This window comes from Mustela erminea, chromosome 2 (genome assembly GCF_009829155.1).
Source record: "Mustela erminea isolate mMusErm1 chromosome 2, mMusErm1.Pri, whole genome shotgun sequence".
Classification (NCBI taxonomy): domain Eukaryota; kingdom Metazoa; phylum Chordata; class Mammalia; order Carnivora; family Mustelidae; genus Mustela; species Mustela erminea.
In genome coordinates, this window is record NC_045615.1 from 102,430,029 (window position 1) to 102,450,104 (window position 20,076).

Here is a 20,076-nt window from a genome sequence, read left to right on the forward strand (position 1 = left end):
ATCTTAGCAACAGCAATCAGACAACAAAGAGAAATAAAAGGTATCCAAATTGACAATGAAGAAGTCAAACTCTCTCTCTTTGCAGATGACATGATTCTTTATATGGAAAACCCAAAAGACTCCACCCCCAAACTACTAGAACTCATACAGCAATTCAGCAATGTGGCAGGATACAAAGTCAATGTACAGAAATCAGTGGCTTTCTTATACACTAACAATGAAAATACAGAAAGGGAAATTAGAGAATCGATTCCATTTACTATAGCACCAAGATCCATAAGATACCTGGGAATAAACCTAACCAAAGAGGTAAAGGATCTGTACTTGAGGAACTACAGAACACTCATGAAAGAAATTGAAGAAGACACAAAAAGATGGAAGACCATTCCATGCTCTTGGATCGGAAGAATAAACATTGTTAAAATGTCTATACTGCCTAGAGCAATCTATACTTTTAATGCCATTCCGATCAAAATTCCACCGGTATTCTTCAAAGAGCTGGAGCAAATAATCCAAAAATTTATATAGAATCAGAAGAGACCCCGAATCGCTAAGGAAATGTTGAAAAACAAAAATAAAGCTGGGGGCATCACATTACCTGATTTCAAGCTTTATTACAAAGCTGTGATCACCAAGACAACATGCTACTGGCATAAAAACAGACACATAGACCAGTGGAACAGAGTAGAGAGCCCAGATATGGACCCTCAACTCTATGGTCAATTAATCTTCGGCAAAACAGGAAAAAATATACAGTGGAAAAAAGACAGTCTCTTCAATAAATGGTGCTGGGAAAACTGGACAGCTATATGTAGAAGAATGAAACTTGACCATTCTCTTACACCGTACACAAAGATCAACTTTTTTTTTTTAAAGATTTTATTGATTTATTTGACAGAGATCACAAGTAGGCAGAGAGGCAGGCAGAGAGAGAGGAGGAAGCAGGCTCCCCACTGAGCAGAGAACCAGATGCGGGGCTCGATCCTAAGACCCTGGGATCATGACCTGAGCCGAAGACAGAGGCTTTAACCCACTGAGCCACCCAGGCGCCCCAGGCCAGGAACTTATTAACACTGAGTATCTAGCATTCAGAACAATGTCTACCACATGAAAGGTTCTCAATATGTGTTTACTGAACGAATGAACAAATGTAGAAGAGTTCTGCATTTATTTCTTGCTCATCGATTCCACAAAGGTTTTGAGGTAGTTCATGTAGAAGAAATCCAATAATATAGATCAATGTACATTTAAATATAAAACATGAAAAATAGGAAAAATTATACATTAGATAACAAGGTCAACACCAGATTCTCAATCCCACACAGTCATTACAGATGAGCCTAATCTTGGCTCGGGGATCCCTGTTCGCTAAATAAAGCCATTAGCAAATGTCAACATGTTCTAGACCTGTCCTTTGTGTCCAAGCATTCTCACCTAACTGGTCCAGGAGTTACAATGACCTGAGGTGGGCCAGCCGAACTCTCCCTGGGGAACTTGTACCAAGGGATACAGAGAAGGATTCAGACAAGTGGAGATGGCTCTCAAACTATGAAATGATGAAGTCTTGGGAGCTAGGCAAGATGATGAAACAGCTGGAAAAGAAAGTGTGCCAAGAAGGGCAAGAGCACAGCATGCAGAAGATGGAGCTGAGGGAGGATCTTATGTAGCTTCAGAGAGTGAGTGGGCAACAGTGGCTGCTGGCTGACTCGCCAGTTCCTATGAGGGCATCTGAAGTGCTCCAGATGTGATCAGCAGGCTTCCTCTTGGTCTTTCTAACAAATCTCCTTTTCCTTGAGCTCCCTAGCATCTGTTCTTGATAATTATGGTTCTGAGACCAGGACCAATGAAAGAAAATAACACTGAACCAGTCAGTTGCGTGGCAGTAACAAATATCTCTCAGGTCTTTGCTGTCTATCTCACAGCAAAGACGTACACATGTTATACATCCATCATGGGCTGACTTCTGCTCTGCTACACATGTTTCTGCTCTTGGACCCAGAATGATAAAGTAGCCTGTAACCAAATCATACCAGTCACTGTGGCAACCACCCAACAGGTTGTAAAGGGTTGCAATGAGGAATTCACCTTTATGGCAGTGAAATTTCCTGACTATTGTAGATGGGCACCTGACACTTGCCAAAACCTACCACCTGCTTAAGCCATATTGAATGATTTGCTCTTCTTGGAAGATGACCAGGTTTCTTTCTTACCTTTGGGACTTTGCAGAAAAGACTTTAACAATACTCTACAGAATATGGAACTATTTCTTCCAGAGGTATAGACATGAAACATACTACAGGAAAGCACATCCACCATCACACCCTGGTTGTGACCTCAAGGAGTGATAAGTAGGTGAGGGTTGGGAAATTCTATGGAAGGAGATGTAGAGAAGGAGAGTGACTAAATATTGGGATTATTTGTTTTTGGTCTCTAATGGAGTAGGACTGCCCAAAGGGAATTTTCACACACTGTCCTCTGCTAGGAATGTCTGTGATCAATACTTTCCCAGTTCCCCCACAACAAAGGAGGAATTTCTCTACTGGTTGGTTAGAATCTGAGTCACTGGTGGGGCCACTATTACTAATGGCTGGAGCTGCTTGACATCTTGAACTTGCCAGTGCGAAGGTCAAAATTTGAGAAGAGTAGAGGGCCTTGCTAAGATCTTGATCCTGGTCTTCTTGCTTAACTTGAGCTTCTCACAGGGTTCTGCATGATGGCACTGTTGTTGGTATGGTCACTAATTCACTGAATCCTGTCTTGCTATTGTCTCATGACCTACACTGAGACCCTATTATAGTGAGGACTGGGGATACAAGGAAGAGTTGTCAGCACAACACGATTCAGGTTTTTCTCATCCTGCCTCTCAGAGCACCACCTGAGAGCCCCCAGTCTCCACCTTACTTTTTAAGAGTTGGCTAAACATGAGATGTAAAATGAATTTCTATTAAGAAATGGGTGTGGTGCACAAACAATGAATCTTGGAACATTGAAAAAATAAATAAAATAAAATAAAATAAAATAAAATGCCATTGGACTAAGCATAGAACATGGTTGTACCAATAACTTCTCAGAATCAGGACAATGCAAAACGGCAGTGTTGACACCTGGGAAGGATCTGTGTGTAATGCATCACTCTCTGCAGAGAGGAGAGAATTAGGAAGTGTGTGTTTGGGAGATGGGGAATCAACATGAAGAACAGAGACACTGAGAGGAAAATCTATTAATCATGCTTGTCCATGATTACCCAGGGGAAAAAAAAAAAGCTACTCATGTTTTGTGACAGTCAATAATTAAGCACGAGAGAGACCTCACCATGATTTCTTGTTCCTGGTCAGAAGAGGAAATTGTGAAAGGCACAGTGCGTGAGCTGAATCATCAGAGTGACAGGCATTTGCTAAACATGCTAGAGCTGGGCGCCAAAGTGGGGTTGTGTGCACATGTGCACTCCTTCCACACCCACTGAGAACCTGCCTAAAAGCAGCTCTGTGCTGGGGTCCAGCTGTGCACAGCTCACTTGATGGAGTTCACAGCCTGGACTGGGGAGGAGGGTTGGAAATATGTAGCAGTAAGCGGGAAGGGACTCACGGCATCCAGCTTTGGGATGACTATTACTCTAAATATGAATTGTTTTTACCCCCTGGTATGAGAATCCTGCAATATATTTTAGTGGGGGTAGGAGAGCCCTGTGGACATCACCAGCCTATAGTTTGTCCTACTATGCTTAGATTTCAAATAATAATCCTTATGCAAATTCTTGCTTGGGAATGGGTTTCTCTAATCAGATTGCTTGCTCAACCAGTACTGGGCTGGGTTACAAACCCTGGGAATGGGGTTTTGAATGAGGGAGAAGGGAAAACTCTTGTGGAACTTGGAACTCAGGAGAGATATATCTGAGGGGGTGGAGAGGGATCAGGCACTCTTGGGTGGGGGTGGGGGCCAGGCAGTACTGGAACCTGGAAAGCCAAAAGCCCCAAGAAGTGGCAGTGGGGCCAGACTGGAGACAGGAGGCTGCCCAAAGAAAGCTTCACACAGCCCACCCCAATTTGTGTTGGGCTCGCTCTTATCTCATTCATTCCAAAATTATTGATTACCTCTTATGAACCAGGTAGTGTTGGGACTGGAATACAGAGGGTGGGTACAGACATAGCCCTGAAGAGGACCTGGCATCTCTTAAGGGCTTGAAGACATGGAGGATGATCCATGGGCAAAAGTAGCCCTACTGTGCAGTTAACAGCCATCAGAGCCAAGAGATAGTGATAGAAACTGCATGAGCAAGTATATGGATGAGATTATGTCTGGCTTGTTTTAGTGCTGCCAGGAGACCAGAAGGCATCATGGAAGAGGTGGCCCTAAGAGATATGTATTTTGATGTGCAAAGATGGGAGTTGAAAGGCATCCCAGGTAGGGATGACAGGGTGGGCAAAGGCAGGAGGCAGGAAATCGAGAAGTCTGTTATAAAGCAAATGCTGGTTATACCCACACATGTGCCGTATAAACGTCTCAGAGGGAATTCGACATTTTAAGAATGTTTTCCTCTAGGTGAAAAATTCTTGTTTTTCCCCTAATGAATAGATCACAGGTTTCTAGTGTAAAATAATCACTATGATGAATAATAATAATATAAATTGTGATCAAGTTGGATGGGGCCTTGAATTGACAAGTTTGATTGTATTCTGTGAGGAAAATAAACACATCACCAACTTGGGATCCTTCCCATGAAAATAAACACATCACTGACTTGGGATCCTTCCCCTCCAATCTTTATGTTTCTAATTCAGTTTGAGCCTTTTGACTCAGGGGCACATTGCCCATCCCACCCAACCGCAAATAAGAACAAAGTTATAAGAAGGAATGTCCAAGAAATAGTTTTATTCTAACAAGAAACAACAACTGACTTAAACACAGCCAGGAAGTCCAGCATCTCTTGGGCTGCTTCCAGCTCTTGCCCCCTACTTCATGAATTCAGCCCGGCAAGAAATCTGACATGCTGCCCGGGTCACAGTGAAGAGAGGAGCAGCCCTGTGATTTCCTGGAGGGAACAGGACAGTGCCAATGGGGGACAGAGAGTGACAAGTGTGCAAGACAAGTAGACTTACGTGGGCAACATAATCGAGAAATAGGCTTGGTTTGAAGGAGGAAAATACTGATCGTTTCTTGTTTTTAAAATAAAAATATAAAACCACACCGTCCATTAAAACATTTCTTAATATACCCAGGAGACGATGTCGACAGCCCCAAGCATTGATTCCTGATGTAAAAAGTAAAAACCGGAAGTTGTTAAGAAAAAATAAAAACACACCTGAACTTTGAACAGGGATAGACAGAGTTCAAAGACTCCAGAAGAAAAGTTCAAGGGGTTCTAAACACCAAGCTTATTTCTATAGAAAGTGACCTGCCAAATGAGTGACATAGCAAAGTTTCTCCAGACGATGACAGTGATGCCCAAAAAATGTGGTTACCATTCAGTGAGCGGTGCATGCTGGGTGCGCCATGCGCCGGATGCCATTGAGCCCTACAACAACCCTGCAAGGCTGGTTTTATCATCACCGCTTGAAAACAAGGAAATGACACATAAGTGATTGTGCAGTTTTGCCTAAGGTCTTCTGGTTAGTAAACAGCAGGGCTGGATTCTGGAGGAGACTGACTACATCTGAGCTCTGTCCCTGGCGCTACAGTTTCTCCCCATTCAGAGGCCGAGTGCTCCCCCAACAGGTCCTTCGGCAGTCTGTTCCTTGTGGGAGTCCACTGTCCTTCTAGAGTGAACTTTCTAGTCACCCATACTTCTCTATCTGTCAATACAGGACCACCTCATCAATGGCATTTGGGGACCCTCTTTAAGACAATGCTGAGGAGACCACTTCACACCCTTTGAAGGAAAAACACCTAGAAGGGGGATGGGGACTCAAAATTTGGCTGTAGGACTCAGTCTGGGGAGAAACTCTGATGGCACTTGATAGGAGCAACTGACGGTCAGTGACTTCACCTTCTGAAGGGCATCCCGGTGCAGGGTGTGGGGTGGGGTGGGGAGCTGATGAAATTATAGGTGGGAGGCAGTCTTCTGTGAATAAGGGCAGACGTGTACCTGCAGCATTGAGACCCAGGGGACCAGGCTGGTGTGCAGGTCATGCCCTCTTCCAGGGTCAGAAAGACTGGCCTGGCAGAGAGGCAAGTGAATACACGTTAGGTTTCGCTCCAGGATTTGGGAATGGTGTTCCCATTGGACGGGCAGGAACAGAGATATTTATTTTGACACTGGGTTGCATTTTCAAAAGTACTGTGTGACAAGCCGCGATGGTCCAAACTGTAAAGTTGGGATGGTCTAATTGCTTTATGGGACAGGAGTGCACTTCAGACACCAAGGTTGTATTTTGCCTGTGTAAACAATTTCAGAAACGTCACAGGTTTTCCATGTCTGCTAACCATTTGGTTTTTCCCAATAACCTTGTAGTTTTAGGTGGGACAAAGAGTTGTTTTAACCCCTTTGGCAGATGCAGAAAACAGGCACAGGAGGGGCAAGGTTGTCCAAAGTCACTCAGAGAATCAGGCACCTGGGACAGGAACCTGGCCTTCTCAGCTCAAGTTCAAGGCTGTCTCTCTGCATCTGATGTCATCAGGGGTGAGACAGGGGCCATTGTGGCACAGAGAGGGGCTTCCAGTGGGCAGGACAGAGATGTGTGCAGTCCCGTCAGGTGGCCGCAGGTGGTGGCTTAGCTGCTGCAGCCACGGGAGCAGGCGTGGGCCAGAATGTTGTTGTTGCGTCCGTCCTGGAGCTTGCCCTGGGTCTGGCTCCCAGCCCGGCCTTCTGTGTCCATGAGCTGGCCGCTTTGTCCCTGCTGCCTCCTCAGCCTGCAAACAAACACAGCACAGACCTGAGATGGTGACGTGGAATAGAGGGCAACGGGATGGCCAGCAGATGCATTTGTGCAAACAGGGCAACTGGGAAGTCCTCAGTCCGTACCTTCCCCAGACCAGAGTGTGGTGCCCTAGAGCCATGCAGGCCTGGGGTCCAAGCCTGGGTCAGGTACACTCCTGTGTTAAATACAGAGCCTCTGTTTCCCCATTTTCTCTGTAAAATGGAGAAAACAATTCCTGTCTTATAACTCCCTGGGAAGTCTATAGATCACGCGTGTAATTCACAGTGTCAGTGTAAGTGATGAGTCCTACGCAGCATTCATTCATGTGTATGTATTGAACGTCCACTGATGTACCAGCTATCCTGCCACGGAGCAGGGGAAATCCTGGCCAGCACAGTAGTCATCTTCTCTTTCCTCATGGAGCTTACTCTCTAAATGGGACAATGGACACTAATCAAACTACCTGTCAAATAAATATCCAAACGGATGAGCGCCCAGCCTTACAAAATGGCCCATGACAGACTGTTAAGGGAGCATGATTTTAAAGATTGCATTTCTTCATAGCTGGCCTCCTGGTCACCCTCCACATGATCTAAGATATCAACATCCTTCTCCTTGTGACCTGCAAGTTCAGGTTCACGCAGTATCCCACAGCTGTCACTGCATGTATGGTGCAGGCAAAAAATAGAATGGAGACATTTAGGGAGGAAGAACATAGCTCTCTGTACTTGCTTCTCAGGCACCGTTGGTCAGGCTGCTGCTGAGTTCCAGGCCTTGGCTTCCCTATCTAAACCTGGGATTCTGCCATTCACTTGGAGGAAGCTAAGGGGATCAGAGAGAACGTGTGTAAATGATCTACTACAGGGCTGGAAATACTAAGATTGCCACCATTCTCCTTGTTCTGAAAGATGCACGTTTCAGCCTGAATTTACTTTTCACATTAGGAGGTTCTGTCAAAGAGTGCAGACCTAATGCCTGACACAGGGCAGTGTGGATGCCCCCCAGTGACTACAATACAGTCCATGGCCTTGACGGGTCATAGGACCTGTGTGTGTGAATGTGTGTGTATGTGTAGTGTTTGCAACAGTGTCAGCATATGAGTGAGTCCTTGGAGTTATGGCGAAGTAGCAGCAGCAACACAATATTTTGAAGACCATCAACTTGGTGGCCACTGTCTCCTACCCTTTGTCCACCTGCAGGGGCAAGGACCAGGTGTGCAGTCCTTCTGGCCCCGAGGCTTGTGGCTGTCCAGGTTAATACACCTGGGAAAGGAGGTTAGGGTTAACATTCATCGTCTTAGTGGAGGAGGGGTTAGCTCCCAGAGGGCAAGCTGGGATCCAGAGGACAAAGCAGGGGAGGCAGGGAAAGTCTAGTGCGAGGGGTGGGAGTAGTCGGACTTCCTGGGCAGGGCTGCTTGGGAAACTTTCTCCCTTATCTCTTCTCTGTCCTCCCCTCTACCCTGGGACACTCTTCCAGGCACCTCTGGAAAGAAAATCAGATCATAACTAGGGAAGACTTAAATGGTTAAAAAACTAAATGGAAAACACCTGTACTTCCAAAGTAGGACATCCTCTTTGGTTCACATTTGTAATGCCATATAATTCTCTGGGTGTATCACAAGGTAAAGGTGAATCCCATTAGGATTTCCTTTGAAATGCTCAAACATAGCACAGATGGCATTACTGTCTCTAGACTCTTGTACTTCTCTGACACAAAATATAGCTTCCAAAGTTGCATAATAAAGAGTGGAGCAGATGAGGAAGAGATGGATTTGGAAGTCTTGAGTAGGTCAGGAAAGGCTTCCTGCAGGAGGCAGCATTTAAGCTGAACTTTAAGGATTGGTATGGAATGGGGGTAGCATGAGGGAGGGACAGGGATTTGAAATGAAGGGACAGGAGTGAGGTAAGGCCCAGAGAGTAGAGCAGAATATGGCAGCATGGACCAGCATCCTTTCTTGAACTGATGGTTTAGACACTTTGGTAGAACTAGCAGTTTCAAAGTCCCATACATATTTTTTTGTGACCATGAGTACTACACCCTAGAGCATCAACTAAATGAGGTATGGGTCATCTCCTGGCAATCTATCATCAGATTCAGTGTGAACCAAGGTTGCTGAATGAAGAAAGAAGGACCTTTCTCTAAATTTCCATCCATCCACCTATAGCCTATGGAGCTGAAATTCTAACCCAGTTCTGGGAGGCATCAAAGGCAGCATTCTTCCTACTTCCCTCTATATCTGTGCCCCCACTCACCCACCAACCATTCACCATCCATTATCCACCCACTCATCCATATGTTCATCCACCTACTTACCCGTCTGCCCATTCATCTACCCCATCCATCCATTCATCCATACACCCACTTCTATCTGTCCACCCTACTGTCCTACTCCCAGCCCATCTATCCACTCTTCATTCACTTACCTATTTACCTCCCACCCACCTTTCATATATACACCCATCCATCTACCTCATCCATTCATTATTCACACATCCTCCACCCATCCATCCTCTCACCTATTCTTGATCTAGCTCCTTATCTACCCAGTCACCTATCCATCCATTTGTCCACTTCATCTATTCACTATACACCAATCTGTTGACCTCTTCACTCAGCCCCATTTCCCATCCACCCATACACCCTTCAACTATCATCTATTCATTAGCTTCCCTTCTACCCACCATCCATCCATCCATCCATCCGTCCATCCATCCATCCATCCACCACCCTCCCAGCTTATTAATGTCTTTCCACCTTCCACCCACTCACCCACCCACCCATTCAGTACCCTCCCCTTCTACCAGCACTGCCTTTGGCTCACAGTGGAAGGGACTGCAGAGCAAGACACAGAGAAAACAGTGAACATTCACTGTGACAAAACTTCTGCTGGAAGGGAGTGGCATGGTATAGCACTAAGGGCCCAGGCTTAGAGCCAGGCTCTTTCTGTCCCTGGGTCTACCACTTACTAGCTATATGACTTTGGGAGGCTGGATTCAAACCCAGAGCTATCGTTCCCCCAGTTCCCTGCTCTTTCCACCAGCTCCTGTGCCATTCAATCCTGACCTGGAGGGAAGAGAGCATGGAATGATTTTTTCACGCTCTGAAGGAATTAGAAAGGCTCATGTTGTTCAAATAGGAATCTGTGAACCAAGACAGAGATATGAAACCATTATGATTGTGGCTCTGAGAGCTCACTTCTGTGACAAGCCCACAGCTCAGTTATCTGTAACTCTGGAAGAAATGAAAAAGGATTTTGCATATCCTACTAGTCTGCTGATGCAAATTGGCTGGTTATCTCTGCAATGGCAGGAACATTTAATTTTCTCAGGCAACTTATCAAATTAATTGTCAGCTTTGTGGCCAGGATTCCAAGTGACAGACATGAGTTCCATCAACCTCCTGAACTCTACCATCAGATGCCAGAAGGAAGCATTCTGAGATAGCGAACCTTGACCAAGGAGAGTAAGACACACATTAAAATTTGTAATAAATCTGGCTGAAGGCATTTTTTCAAAGGCATAGCATTTGAGAAGAGTAAAATAAAATGATTAACAATCAAAGTCATTTCAAATCAAGCTACTTCCCACACGCAGGATGGAGTGAGTCTGCTTAATACCAACATCCATCTGCTATGGACTTTCTATAGGTGAGGCCTGACCTCTGATGTGAGAGCCTGGTTTTCATGAATGTAGTCAGTATAAAGTGCTTTCACATCTATTCCTAGCATTCCACTGGCTCTCCCCATGTATGTTTCCTGGCGGTGTAGAAACATGAATGGAGGGGCAAAGTGGTGCAGTGGGAGAGTGCAGGGCTGGGAGTTAGGTCAGAGGCCCAGCCTCACCATCACTGGCCAAATGGCTGGGCACTCTCGACTTCAAGCCTCTCTCTCCTCACCTGTAACACAGGGATGGGAGAAGACTAACCACTGTGTGCTATCCGACTGTCTGTTCCATAGCAGGTACTTTATAAAGGGCAACTATTTTTTTTAAAAGATTCATGTATTTATTTGAGAGATAGTGCATGAGTTGGGGTGGGGGGGTGTCAAACAGAGTGAAAAGCAGATTCCCTGCTGAGCAGAGTGCCTGACCCCGGGCTTGATCCCAGGACCCTGGGACCATGACCTGAGCCAGAGGCAGTTGCTTAACTGACAGAGCCACCCAGGCGAAGAGCAGCTATTTTTATGATGATGATCAGTGTGGGGTATTCCCCTTTTGCAGATGGGGAAACTGAGGATCAATAAGTAAAACTTAACTACCTGCAGTAGTTCTGATGAGTGACTCCCAGCAAGGAGTTCCCCAGAAATGGCTCTTCAGGCCACATGCTTGTTGGGGATGAGGTCAGAGCAGAAGAACTGGAGGAGCAGAGGGTGCTGAAATGGGATATACATGGGATGGCTGAGGGTCAGGACCCAGACGTGGGTGAAGTAGGACAACAGGCTTAGCACAAGAGAATCCACTCCCCAGCATTTGTGGTGGGATGCAGAGGGGGCCTTAAGCCAGGGAAGACCAGGGCATGGAACTGGAGACTGGAACCAGGTCTCCCAACCCACTGTGCCTCTCATCCACAGTGTGTCTCTCATCCACTGGAAGAGGGCCACAGCATGGCATCTGTTATGTTTTCAGCACCCAGGCCAGCAACCGGCCTGCAGCAGGTACGCAAACCGCAGATGCCAGAAGGATGGGTGGGCCAATAAAGGAATAAATGCCCACCCTTTATTAAGCAGGGTGCTTTCCCAGGTTGGCAGGCTCTGTGTCAACACCCCAAGGGGGAGAAAAGGCCAGGTGTAATTAGATGAAGCAACAGGGTGTCCTAGCTGGACAAAAATTGGATTGCCATTTGCAAAACTAGTGAGTCATGGCCCTTGTGGGCAAAAATTTACATGAGTTAACATACATGGAGCTTTTTCTTTTGTAGCTGAGGGAGTTGGGATAGGTTGTTTCTCTCTCTCTCTCTCTCTGTGTGTATTAAAAAAAATAAAGGCAAAACAATGTTTGACACAGCAATTAATGGATATGGTTTGATAATTTTGTATATAATGAATTATATGAACAAACACTTGTATAGGGCTGCTTATGTGGCAGAGGCTTTTAGGTACTTAACATGTGTTAACTCACTTATTCTAACAACCACCCTAGGAAGTAAGTATTTACATCCCAGTTTGCAGATCAGGAGACTGAGGGGCTAGCGTGAGGTCCAAGGTCACAAAGCTAGCTAGCAAGGATCAGTATTGAAAACAAGCCAGTCTGACTCCAGAGTCTGTGCTCTTAGCTATTATGTATACTGCTTCTCTGTGGTTCATGAAAACCAGAGTTGAAGTACAGGAAAGTTCTGGAAGCACACATGCCAAACCGAGCAGAGGTTATCCGGTTAGGGTTGGGAGGTGTCTACTGAAGTGTAGACTTGTGTGTGCACTGCAAGAATCCCTTTTCTAGCATCCCTAGAGGAGACCACTCTTAGCAAAACATTGCTGCCCACCCCCTTAAGACAGCCCTCTGCATGGCAGATAGCTCAGAAGTGTAGAAACTCTTCTACTTAGAAATGAAACAGAAATATGCTTGTGACAGCTGCTCCCCTTTGGCCTTTAGTGTGTTTTCTAGAATAATTCTCTCTCTTCAGTTCTTTAAAGCCCCCTGGGCTGACCATCTCCCATTGTTCTTGCCTTCACTCAGCCCTGCTTGGTGCCTGGGAATCTGACTTGGTGGGGAAGGGGGGCAGAGCTCTTAAGCCCTTGGCTTCAGCTTGCTTAGTCAGTGGGGATCCCTGCAGAGATCAAGAAGAGCAAGGGGAATCAAGTTGGGGAATCTATTCCCCAGGCCCTCCCTGCACAGTCTCCTTGAGCAGGGGGACACTGGAAGGTCACTATTCTAGCTGAGGTAGCCCTGTCCCCCAATGGTCTCCCTCTCCCCCCTCTTCCTGGCTTCCTTGAAGCCCCAGTCCACTGCACTATCCTGTGTGTGAGCAGTGGGACATGCAGAGGGCCTTTTCAACTAATATCTCCTTGGAGTATTTCCTCTGGGATTCTGACCGATGAAACACAAGACCGGAAAGGCTCTTCCTTAAGTAAAGACTCAGTATAACTGGCTGTTCTACTTTCAAACCTCATCACTTACTGGGAAGATCACCTTGTATGCAACTCTTATCTCACAAATTCAATAACATCCTTTGGCCAGAAGCATTAGAATTCTGTCTTATCTGCTGTTGCCTAAAGCAAATGTATTTGAGGGAGTCTTCGGATGGAGCCTGCTACACCGTGGGTATGATACAGCAAAATGTAGCGGATTATCTTACTATCCTCTCCTTCTCTCCCCCACTTTGCAAACAGATCTCGCTGGGGGAAAATGGAAGGGAATGCAGTCTCAGGTTTCTGAGTGATGGGGACTAAGAGATATTGAGTGTGTTCTCCAACACCTTCTTGCTGAATGCCTATGTCCACCTTCTGGAGAAGAATTAACAATGCCCCTAGTGAGGATGAGAAGGGATAGCAAAAGGATGAGCAACTGATGGTGGGTCACAAAGCTCTTCAGACCCAAGCCCAGGCTTGAAAGGAGGACTTTCAAGGAGGACTTTCAAGACTTGAAAGGAGGATGGCTCTCTCTGCCATCCCAGCCACATGTCTCTTCCTGCGTGCCTGCATGAGCAGATTTCTCTCTAGATTTAGAGGTGAGGCTGATCTGTATCTGAGCTGAGTTTCAGGGGATACTTGCTGGATCCTCAATGATTTGGGTGCACAAGAAAGTCATGCATGGGCAGCCTTGTGGATGGGCAGTCACTAATCGTGTTTACCAGTCGGATCTGCCGTTTTCCCGGCAGCCAGCAGGAGCTCACTTCCAGGCTCCTGGGGCTAGGCAGGCTGTGTGCCCAATTTTGGTCAAGGAGGGTGAGTAGAAATGCTACCAACAGGCTGGAGCAGGGCTGATGCTAGACCCTCTCAAAGTGTCTTTCCTCTGTCACTGTGATGCTCCAAAAATGCTGTTTCAGGCTGGGTTCTGGAGTGAGGAGGATGATGGTGATGTGGGAGCAACAAACCCCCACCCACTTCATGACCTGCTATAGACATATAGCATGAGTAAGAAACAAACCTTTGTTGTTGTAAGCCCCTGAGATTGGGGAATTGATCTGGGTGTAGGATCTGGAGGTCCAGACACTGGTCTGTTGGTGAATAATGGCATCAGTGCAGTTCAGAGCTGTGAAGTTCCCGTAGGGAAACCCTGTGTCTTCAGACAAGAATGAACTCTTTGACGGTTGAGGGGCCTGAGTTCAGGGTCCACTTTGGGGCTGCTCACCTCTCTGCTTGGGCAGCCAGCCCTGTTTGTCCCCTTACCCTCCCTGCCCGAATCCATGTATGGTTACCATGTTTCACCTGCCCAGAAGAGGTCAGATGGGAAGCCAAGTGGGACCACCTGCTTCTTCTTTATTAATTTGCCCTAGACTTCAGTATCTGTCATGCCCCCCTTTTATTTCCTCTCCTGGACTCAATTAACCCTACACTATCAACTCCCCTCAGTGGAGAGCATTGCCATTATCTTGCCTTTGTGGTTCTGGGTTCAGACAGCAGCTGCCACCTTTAATAGACCTCACCTTCCTGGTCCTTTCCATTGATTGGGTAAGGCAAGAGCTTGACCCAAGCAGTACCAATCAGAGTCCCCCTCTGATGGCCAGATCAGATTGGTCCAGGAGATATCACCTGACCCAAGCTGGGCCAATCAGAGCCTTTCCCTGAGATACTAGAATTTGAGATCTGGAAAACCTTCCCCTTCTTGATTTCCCCTTAGCATCCTCTCTCATCCCCTTTCTTGAGTTTGGTGGTAGAGCTGGGAGACTATGGCACTCTCTGCACTGTGTCTTCCACTGTGTGGAAAGAACTGGTTTACAGTAAAAGAAAAGGACTTCAAAGTGCAGAGAAACAGAAGTTGCCAAGAGAAGGAAGGAGTGAGTCCTAGCCTGGGTCCCAGCGACCTTGGAGTCCCCGTGCACCCCAGCCCTCCCTGTGGCCACAGAAGCCCCCCAAAGAATCCTGTTTTACCTAGGCCATTAGCTTTTTCTCTCCATCCGTTGCAGCCATGACAGTTCAGGGAAGGCAACATTTATGCTGGTATCTGTCTCTGTGACCTTCCGGGGCCACAGTATTTTCAGGTGAGGCAATGAGACATATGTAGATAATTATTAAATTTATTAAAATATCACTCATTTATTTTTGTGTCAAATGTGCATCCTTTCGAAATCACTAATTTTGCATGGGTGGTTCAGTGGTAGAATTCCCAAATCACTAATTTTTATTTATTTTGCGCTATTTGTAAAATAACTTTTCTGCGACTAATAGGTATACTTAAAATTTTGGTTAAAATTTGGGAGGAATCCAGGGTTCATGGCTGCCAGTTGTGGAAACTCAATTAGTCCCTGGAAGGTGTGTGTGTTTAGCAGGGGTGCCTGATGAAGTACCAGCTGCTGGGTGAAATGTATTCTCTCGAAGTTCTGGAGGCCAGAAGTCTGCAATTCAAGGTGTCAGCGGAGCTCTGGGGGAAGATCCTTCCTTGTCTCTTCCAGCTTCCAGGGGTTGTCAGTAATCCTGGCCACACCCTGGACTGTGGCTGCATCACTCCAGTCTTTGCCTCTGTCTTCAATGTCCCTCTCCTTATTGAGACCCTAGTGATTAGATTTATGGTCCACTCTCATCCGGTTCAACATCATCTTAACTTGATCACTTCTGCAAAGACCTCTATTCAAATACAGTATGGGGGAGCGCGCAGTCCAGGAGTTCATCATATCCCTCTAAGGGACACAGTGCAACCCACAAAGTAGGCATTTCAGGCAGAGAATCTGAGGCTTTTTCATAAGAAGCCTCAGAGAGGGCCGGAGCTGGATCAAGTGGAGGAAATCAACATTAAGGATCCTACGAGAAGTTGCCAATTACCCTTAAGCACTTATTTCAGACCATCTTACTGTTTATACTCCATTTTTTTTTACATACATTCTAGGCAATGCTCTCCCTTGCTTCACTTGGGTATTTTAGTTAAGGCTACAACGTTTATAAAAAGTTAAAAGCAAGAGCCAGAGTAGTATAGTGGAAACCTATGTGGGTCCCCAGGTCTATAAAACACGGACTGCTGACCTCAGGCAAATGACTACTTCTCTCTAGATGTCTGCATTTACAAATCAAGGTTGTGGTGAGGATTAATTTTAGATAAAATGTAAATGCATGGCATATAACAGGTTTGCAACATGCACACATAGTGATAGTATTATTTTATTTAACTGGCTGGTAATGATATTTGTAGATGTAATGGAGAGAAAATTAGACCAGGACTAAAACAACAGCATTTACTTCAAAACAGACCATTAGATCCTACTTATAATTTTCAAACTCCTACACAGTCCTATTTCATAAAGGATTTAATAAGGCCTCTAAGTACTCCCATACAAAATAAGGTACCTCTGTCTTACTAAAGAGAACTGATTGAAGGGGAAAAAAGACAGGAATTTAAATAATCTAAGCCTGAGCAGACCAGTGACAGCACTGTACTCCTAATACAAATAAGGTCTTATGGACGCAGGGCTATTTGTCAGGGACCGCATGTCACCCTTAACTCACTGGAAACCTGCCATGCTATATTTTCCTGGGTCTTCCGCTGGCTGGGAGGAACATGTCAAGATCAGGAGCCCTTTTTCTTTTTTTTTATTATTATTTTTTATTACGTTATGTTAGTCACCATACGGTATATCATCAGTTTTTGATGAAGTGTTCCAAGATTCATTGTTTGCACCCAGTGTTCCATGCAATATGTCCCCTCCTTAATACCCACCACTAGGCTAACCCATTTCCCCCCAAACCCTCAGTTTGTTTCTCAGAGTCCATAATCTCTCATGGTTTAGCTCCCCCTCCTATATCCTCCAATTCACTTTTCCTTTCTTTTTCCTAAAGTCCTCCATGTTATTCCTTATGCTCCACAAGTAAGTGAAGCCATATGATAATTGACTTTCTCTGCTTGACTTAGTTCACTGAGCATAATCTCCCCCAGTCCCATCCATGTTGATGCAAAAGTTGGGTATTTATCCTTTCTGATGGCTGAGTAATATTCCATTGTACAGATGGACCATATCTTCTTTATCCATTCATCTGCTAAAGGGCATCTCAGCTCTTTCCACAGTTTGGCTATCGTGGACATTGCTGCTATAAACATTGGGGTACAGATGGCCCTACTTTTCATTACACCAGTATCTTTGGAGTAAATGCTCAGTAGTGCAATTACTAGGTCATAGGGTAGCTCTATTTTCAATTTCTTGAGGAGCCTCCACACTGTTTTCCAAAGTGGCTGCACCAGCTTGCATTCCCACCAACAGTGTAAGAAGGAGCCCTTTTTCAACCAGGCTTCAGTCCCCCTTGATGGAACTGGCAGAGGGCCCTGACTCTTGAGTTTTCATGGAACTCTCGAGTTTTCATGGAACTATCAGGATTCTGCAATCCAAGCACCCGTGAGGCCATCTTCATCGGTGGCTGAAATTCCTCCTGCTGTTCCAGATCACTGAGCTGATTTTCCCTGGCCATTTTCTTGGGCTTTGGAAAGGCACCATCTTCCTTGCAGAGCAGTGATCCCAGAAACCCTGGCCTTCCCTAACACAGTCACCTGGGCTCTTCCCCTCCGCCACAGTGGGCAGTAAAGCTTCGAGACCTTCTGAGATTCAGAGAGGCCACTATAGTCCCAGTTAGGCTTTTATCAGTTTCCCTAACTGTGAAATGGGAGGAGAAATCCTATGAATAGAACCGTGATGAGAATGGAATGAGCAGATGGCTGTAAGGTGCTCCCCTTACTCCAGAGTTTAGAATAGAGTTGCTCTCAATTGTTTGTTGGCTCCCTTTCCTGTCTATCCTCACCTATAAATGACGTTTGGACCATATGATCAGAATCTCAAAGACTGGAGAGAACCTAAATATGCTGGCTTTGTTTCAGAAGGCAGGGTCCTTGACCTTCACCTCTTTCTAGCAATGGGGCCAAGGAATGTGCCAGCAGCGAAGGTCCCTCCTTTGCAGATTAATCTGCAAGATGCAGGTAGAACCCTTTTCTTCCTTCCCCATGGGTTGCTGAAGAAACAAGAGGGACATTAAAGGACTCTGCAAATGGCACAAACCTTGTATAGTCAAAGATCACTGATACCCAAGCCAGCCCAGGGTATGATGTTGAGCCCAAGGCCAGAGAGGCTGGGCCTACCCCTGACCGCCTGCTCAGGCACTGAGGGCAGCAGGACCAGGGCCTGCCCCGTTCATCCACCTTCCGAGCTTGAAATGAATCATACTTTCATGCTTCTTGACCTCCATCCCCCCAGTGGCTCCAGGCCACAACAGAGGGTCCCTATCTTACTGCCGGGTTCCTCCAGGGAGGCAACCTGGGCAGATGAGGTCACAACACATTTTGATTGTTCATCCTTCTGATGCCTTAGTCCAGGCATCCCACTCTGGTCCCCAGCTGAGCCTGGTGGTGGCTTGATGCTCTTGTGCTGTCTCGGGATGGGTAAGGAGGACAGACTGCTGTCATGTGAATGCATACCATCTTATACCTGTAACGCCCGGGTTCACTGACAGGCAATATCTATACAGCTAGTGGAAATCCCTTGTTCAACATCAAATGTACGGGGCAAGAGGCCGTTTTGCATTTTGAGTTAGTGCCTGGGCCCTGGAACCTGATTCTCTCTGTGGAACCCCAGCCCTGCCACCTCTTAGCCAGGTGCCCTCAATCTGCCCTTCTTCACCGATAATGGGGTGGGGGAGGAGTAAAAGTACCTGCTCACAGGATGGATGGACATACTGCATGGAATAGACTAGATGCCCAAATAAGAGTGTGCCCTCATGGCCATCTGTTCCGTGCGAGCCACTGCCCCACCTGGATGTCCTGGAGAGACGCCCTGAAGACACCACTTGCAGAAGTACCCCCTCCCTTCAGGTCCTGAAGCTCATGCTACCCGAGTGTGGTAACCTGTGCTACCTGAATGTGCTAACCCTGTGAGAACAGGGGAGCTTGGGGGTGCCTGGGTGGCTCAGTGGGTTAAAGCCTCTGCCTTCGGGTCAGGTCACGACCTCAGGGTCCTGGGATCAAGCCCTGTGTCACGCTATCTGCTCAGCAAGGAGCCTGCTTCCCCCCACCCCCCGTTCCCTCACCCCCGCCTGCCTCTCCACCTACTTGTGATATCTTAAAAAAAAAAAAAAAAGAAAAGAAAAGAATAGACAAGAAAAGAAAAAGAACAGGGGGGCTTGTTCCCAGCTGTGTCTCCCTGTATTGGACCCTGAGTAAACACGTGCTGAACAGCTGGATGAAAGCACATGCAGCAGAAAGAGCCCAGAATCTAGGAGATGGGAGATTAGATCCCAAGTCCTTTATATTCCAGTTCAGAGCTGCAGACGCTGGGAATCTTAGTAATAACGCACCTCGGGAAGTGTGGAAAGGAAGGATCAAAGCAGTGACTCTTCACCAGGGTGACGGGAACATCGGGCAATGTCTGGGGTCAGTTTGGGGTCGTCGCAGTGATAGAGGGGATACCAGTATCTATGGGTAGAGGTCACAGATGCTGGTAAACATACGATGCACAGGACGGTCCCCGCATCAGAACACTGATGTCAGTCGTCATCAAATGACAATGGAAATGAGGCTGAGAAATCCAGGTTAAAGAAATGGGATCTCAAACCATAGAATCATATACCGATGTTGCTTATTATTATTAATAGTATTATTAAGTATGACAAGTGTAGTATTTAATTTTTAAATATAACATTCTCAGAGCCTCCAAATGTTGCTTTAATGTGATTTTAAGTCTGTTGGTTTCTTTATGAGATGACATGGACAGAAAATCTAGCTCCTGAAACTCCTCTCTCACCAGGGCCTCCTGATTCTGGAAACTCTGTCACAGGCTATTGAAAAGACCTTTTGGAAAAACTGCACTCATCTCTTTGGCCAAAAATAGGAGGACAGGACCCACAGTGTGTTTCTCAAGCTAATGGGAGCCTCAGCTGCCAAGGTTTCAAGTCCCTGGCCTGGTCCCGGGAAGTAGACATTCTATCTGGCCTGGTAGCCTTCTGTCTGTTGAGACCAGAAACCAGCAATAAGCTTTGTTTCTAGAAAATTAGGCAGTGCTCATTTTAATTTTGCTCTCTGTTTAGAACGTGAGGTCCAGAGAGGTTAGACCCAGGGCATGTCCTCCGCGTCCCAACAGTGGTCCATGTACATCTGCACCCCAG

General features: G+C 46.2%; 1 protein-coding gene across 2 annotated transcripts in view; it reads right to left on the reverse strand.

Annotated features, from left to right (window-relative positions):
• Positions 1–4,861: 4,861 nt before the first annotated feature.
• Positions 4,862–20,076, reverse strand: part of STK32B (serine/threonine kinase 32B) — a 408,749-nt gene continuing 393,534 nt past the window's right edge. For both annotated transcript variants that reach the window (XM_032333810.1, XM_032333812.1), the window contains one exon: positions 4,862–6,846. In XM_032333810.1, the coding sequence (XP_032189701.1) occupies positions 6,708–6,846 (139 nt within the window). In that variant the 3' untranslated portion in view covers positions 4,862–6,707. The remainder of the gene's footprint in view (positions 6,847–20,076) is intronic.